The sequence below is a fragment of the Hordeum vulgare genome, chromosome 6H, assembly GCF_904849725.1.
Source record: "Hordeum vulgare subsp. vulgare chromosome 6H, MorexV3_pseudomolecules_assembly, whole genome shotgun sequence".
Lineage (NCBI taxonomy): Eukaryota > Viridiplantae > Streptophyta > Magnoliopsida > Poales > Poaceae > Hordeum > Hordeum vulgare.
In genome coordinates, this window is record NC_058523.1 from 470,882,525 (window position 1) to 470,887,848 (window position 5,324).

Here is a 5,324-nt window from a genome sequence, read left to right on the forward strand (position 1 = left end):
CGTCAACCCAATTTGAATCAAAATGAGTTCACGTCGGACACAAACAAACATTTGTCTATTTGCTTCCGCATATTGGGCCGAGTTTTATGTTCATTTATCCCAAACAAAAGCGGCGCAGATTGGGCCGAGTTTTATGTTCATTTATCCGAAACGAAAGCGGGCGGACCATTTGGGTCATGTGTTGGAGTTGGACCGACCCCCATCGGAAACGCTTGGCTATCAAAAAGATCAAAAATCTATACCTAATAATAAAGCAGCTATTGCTTCCGTCGGAAAACCCACCACGGCATTTTTATAATAAAGCCCCTGTAATTTTTGTTATTCAACCCGCGCTCCATCATTTACTGCAACGCAAAAGGAAAAAACGATTCGCTGCAAAAATTATACCCGTACGCATCGCCTCCTCCCGTCGACCCTCGGCCACCCTGGCCTGTGCCCACGCCGTCGCCACACCACTCGCCGCCGTGGCCGACCTCAACCGCCACCGCTGCCGATCTCAACCCACCCGCCTCCGCGGTTGTACCTCTCCCCGCTCACTGCCCCCGTTGCGGCGCTCGAGCGCATCGCGTTGACCCTGGTCCACCCTGGCCTGTGCCCAGACCGCTGCCACACCACTCGTCGCCGCGGCCGACCTCAACCGAACTCATCATCTGGTGAGAGGCCCTCCCCATGCCTCCAACCGTGTGCCAAGCACCGGCAAAAAAATTTGTTTTGTGAGAATTTGTTTTGCTGATGAATGAATGTATTGAATGTAAGATTGCATTGTTGTAGAGAGAGAGAATGGAACACCACCTTCAGTTTGTCATCTGATCCCACATTCTCTACCCCATGAGTGAAATAAGATAACAGTCCATTAATCAATTCAGGTAGCCTCTTTGTTTTGCTTTGCTTGTCACGCTCAATTTCTCATCATAATGGAATTAACAATGAACGAGTTGATTTTTCAACAAAATAGGATAGGACTTACTACATTAGTTAGTTAGCTTATTATTTTAATAAATTAAAATGATTATAAAAATTAAAAGCGTGTGATATTTTTTCTTCCGTTGCAATGCACGGACCTTTTGCTAGTGATGTAACAACAAGCAGAAACGCCTTACTTTTTGGCACTTTGTATGTGACCCCAGAAGATGAAATAATCTAGCAGTAGTAAAAAGCCAACATCATCAGTTTACACAGATCTAGGGGTATCTATCTGCAAACGGATGTGGGGGACAAGCATGAAAAGGTGAAGAGAAAGAAGACGCAGTAAAAAAAGCAGATCTGAGAGAACCAACTTTACATGAAAAGGTGAAGAGAAAGAAGGGCAGCCCAAAGAAAAACCAAAACTTTACACCAGCCGACCTGCCCTGCCTCTAAATAAAACAGGCTCTCCCCTGCACTTATCAGCTAAGACTGAGAGTTCCACAAGAACCAGGCATCCATCCTAAAGAAACATCAGCGTATATGTACCCAGCAGCCAGCAGTCACCTCCCAGCCGCTGTTCGTTATGTATGAGACAACGATCCGATGGTTTCGTTCTCGAATCGCCTGATCTCGCCGGCGAGGCGCTTCATGGTGTCGTCGTACACGTAGGGGACGCCCTCGAACATGACCTTGCGGCCGCGACCAGGCCTCGGCACGAACTCCTGGCACGGCTCACCCAGCACGTTGATGGAGTTGTGGTAGTGGTAGTACCTGATCAGGGTCTCCGTCTTGTGCGTCGACCTCCCGTACACGTTCTGCGACATGTGCACCCCGGTCGCGTATGCGTTCCGCGCCTGGATCGCGTACTTGCGGTCGCGCCGGACCCTGGTTATCGAGTTGCGGAAGACAAACTTCTCAAATCCCCATTCCCTGCATCATCGATGGCATGTGCCCGTTAGTTCAGATTACACTGTTGCTATACCCTTATTTAGAATGGAAGATGAAATGCCGATTAGACTGAAATGTAAAATCGACAACAAGGACAAAAACTATCTTCAAATTTATTTGTGGAACTTGGTATATATTGAGGATTAGGCTCAATTCATCTTTGTTTTCGGGCGGGTAGAAAGCAATGACCATTAATTGTGGAAGCAAATCATGCTGGAGAACAAAATGTATAAAAGCACTGATGTTTGTTTGTAGAACCAAATGATGCTTTCCTAATCTCAAATAAATAAATAATTAATTAATGATGCTTTCCTAAGATCTTTGGCTCAATGGAGAGTGTCTTTAAAGTAATGACCTTTGTTTGTGAAACCAACTGGTGCTTTACAAATATTGTTGGTTCAATGGTGAAAGGTGCAGAACAGAATTTCTTACAGTAATGACCTTTGTTTGTGAAACCAACTGGTGCTTTACAAACATTGTTGGTTCAATGGTGAAAGATGTTGGAGAACCAAATTTGCTTAAGTAATGACCTTTGGTTGTGAAACCTAATGATGCTTTATCTATGCAAAGAAATTTGTTCAGTGATGGAAGCTGGAGAACAAAAGGAGAAGGTGTCAACCGCCATGTTGCCCTAGAGGACTCAATTTGACCAAAGGAAATCTAACCGATTTTTAATTAAAAAGTGAGCAAGGTGAAATCAAGCAGCTCACTGCCCAATTGATCAACAGACTGCATAAACAAGTAACCGCTTTGAGAATGTTTGTTTGTTGGATTAAACAACACAACCAAGGTCCAACGGCTAAAATATATATCTGGGAATGCTACCAAACCGGCAGGACAAATTGTATTTCCTACCACCCTGAACCTGATACTACATCTGAAGCTAAATTTGGGAGGTGGCGTGACAGAGATCTCGCAATCATAAACATAAAATTAAATCGGGAATGGACGAGGCAAGCAGAAATTACTCCAGATACGGGACAGAAATCAAATTACGAACCTTGAGTAATCATTCCTCGGATTCTTGACGCAGAGCTTGGTGGACATGGGATTCTGCTCGATGGTGAACTGCGTGTAGCCCGAGAGCTTGGCGAGCACCTGGTCCAGAGCCTGGCCGTCTGGCAGGTAGAGGTACTCGTCGACGTCGAAGAAGAAGGTCCAATTGGCGGCGTGCCGGTACCGGTGCAGGCAGTCGTTCACCACCAAGAACTGGTTGTAGTAGTAGCTGTCGAACTCGGCCTGCGCCCGGATGTCCTGCACCGTCACCCGCCCCGCCCTGATCCACGGGTCCAGCACCGCCCTCACCTCCGGGCTGACGCCGCCGGCGTCGTGGAAGACGAAGTGCGACCTGGGCCCGAAGAAGTGCGCGTGGTACGCCATCCACTCGCGCATGCGGCTGGCGCTGAGGTTGCCGTAGAGCGAGGAGCCGCAGTAGAGGTAGTCGTGCTGGAACGGCGGGCTGAAGATGGACTCGTCGTAGGAGCCCGGCGCCTCCTCGAGCGCGACGAAGCGCTCGTACCGGCGGGAGGCGGTGGAGTAGTAGGCGTGGACGAGCAGCTTGCCGCCGGCGTTGGCCGCGTTGGGGTTGGCGGGGAAGGTGCAGTTGACGACGACGGTGGTGTAGACGCGGCCGTACCCCCAGTCCGGGAGGATCTTGTAGGCCTTGGTCCGGACGGTGCGCGGCGCCGGGTCGGCGGCGCTCGGGTTGGGCTGCCACTCGCACTTGAAGTAGGGGGTGCCGAACACGTGGGTGGGCTTGGACGCCAGCCCCACGACGGCGAACGTCCGCGGCCCGCCCCGGTACGCGCCCATCTGGACGAACAGCGCCGCCGCGCTGCCGTACGGACGGAGCACCCGCTTGTTTGGGTCGTCCGGGCGCACGGCCGCGTTGCCGGACGGCCGGGGCACCAGCCTTTTCGGCTTCTCCACCCGTGCCACCGCGTTGCCGGACGGCCGGGGCACCGGCCTTTTCGGCTCCTCCGCCCGCGCCACCGCGCTTACATGCGGCCGAAGGAACACCGGTTTGTTCGGCTCCTTCGCGTGCGCCGCCGCGCTTTCGTGCGGCCGAGTGAGCACCGGCTTGGTTGGGTCCTCGGTCCGCGCCGCCGCGCTTTCGTGCGGCCGAGTGAGCACAGGCTTGTTCGGATCCTCCGGCCGCGTCGCCGGCCTCGCCAGCCGCATCGGAACAGTGCCGACGGCGGGGGTGTCCGGAGCCGACGTCGTCCCCGGTGTGCTTTTTGTGGCCGTGTCGGAGGACGTCGAGTTGGCGGAGTGGACCTCCGTGTTGTTGTTGCTGATCCTAATACCGGCGGCGGAGGTTGTGGCGAGTGGGAGGGCGCAGGGCGGCGCGGAGGCGGAGGAGCGTGCGGCGGCGAGGAGGGTGCCGTAGGGCTGGAGCTGCCACAATGCGACGAAGAGCGTGAGGAAGGCGAGCGAGGCGACGAAGAGCTTCATGTCCACGCACGGGACGGCCACGAACGCTCCACCGCCACCGCCGCCTCCTCCCGCGTCTTTCTTCTTCATGGCACGGGCACGACCACGAGCACGGGCACGACCCTGCAATCCAAACGACCACCAACTCGCCGATCCGCCCGCGCGGCCGGCGGTCCGCGAAGACGGGCCGTGCTCCGGTTGCGCGCCGCGCTTTCCCTCCACCGTCCGTCCTCCTTCCTCGTTATCTTTCCCGGGAACGGGCTCGGGTACGGGCGCAGGAGGCTCGGTGGGCTGTAGTAAAAGGCAAGAGGGGGCCGAGATGCGGGGAATGTGGGGGGTGACGGGGGGGAGAGGAAGGTGGCGGGAATCGACGGGGTCGGTGGGTTGTCGACGGGAGAGGGGATTGTTCTGGGCGCTGCGGGTGAGAGTAGGGGAGGCGGGGGGCGGCGCCGCGAAGCAACAGTCAAGGCTGGCTGGCTGGCTGGCTGTGGCTGGATCGGGGCAGGGGAAGGAAGAAATGAAGTCAGTGGTTTAACCGCCGATCCGCGCGGTTCGTAACGCAGCCCACCAACCGCGTTCGTAGGGCGTCGTGGCCGGCTGGCGGTGAAGAAGTTTTCGGAAGGAAATCAAGGCCCGCGGCCGGACAACGCGGTGCCTCAACGGGCGCCACTTCGGCGCGGACCCGTCGCAAGCAACAGCGCGACGCGCCTCCCTGGATTCGTCTCCGGTAGAAAAGCCGTCGCCGCCTGCACGGTCTCGCCTCAGGCAGTACGCACGCACGCACGTGGTTGATAACCAGCTCGTCTGTGCGTTCACAACAATGGGCTTGCGTATGTATACACTTACGTCTGTATTTTTTTTATAACACACCCGCTTTATAAATCATGACATAATGTCCATACAAATAGTTTCTCGGATGCATTCCGGAGACACATCACGCCAAACACGTCACCCTAGCTGATTATAAGATCGAGCCAACAAATGTGCAACAACATTTTGTTCCCGACGTACATGAAATATAGAATAACTAGTGAACG

The 5,324-nt window shown here is 54.4% G+C and overlaps 1 protein-coding gene across 1 annotated transcript; it reads right to left on the bottom strand.

Annotated features, from left to right (window-relative positions):
- Positions 1 to 1,131: 1,131 nt before the first annotated feature.
- Positions 1,132 to 4,891, bottom strand: LOC123403476 (galactan beta-1,4-galactosyltransferase GALS1-like). The gene is made up of 2 exons (XM_045097414.1): positions 2,855 to 4,891; positions 1,132 to 1,836 (listed from the first exon to the last, which is right to left on the bottom strand). Exons 1-2 carry the CDS (start codon positions 4,375 to 4,377, stop codon positions 1,488 to 1,490), a joined length of 1,872 nt encoding a protein of 623 aa, XP_044953349.1. The 5' UTR covers positions 4,378 to 4,891; the 3' UTR covers positions 1,132 to 1,487.
- Between the last annotated feature and the right edge of the window lie 433 nt (positions 4,892 to 5,324).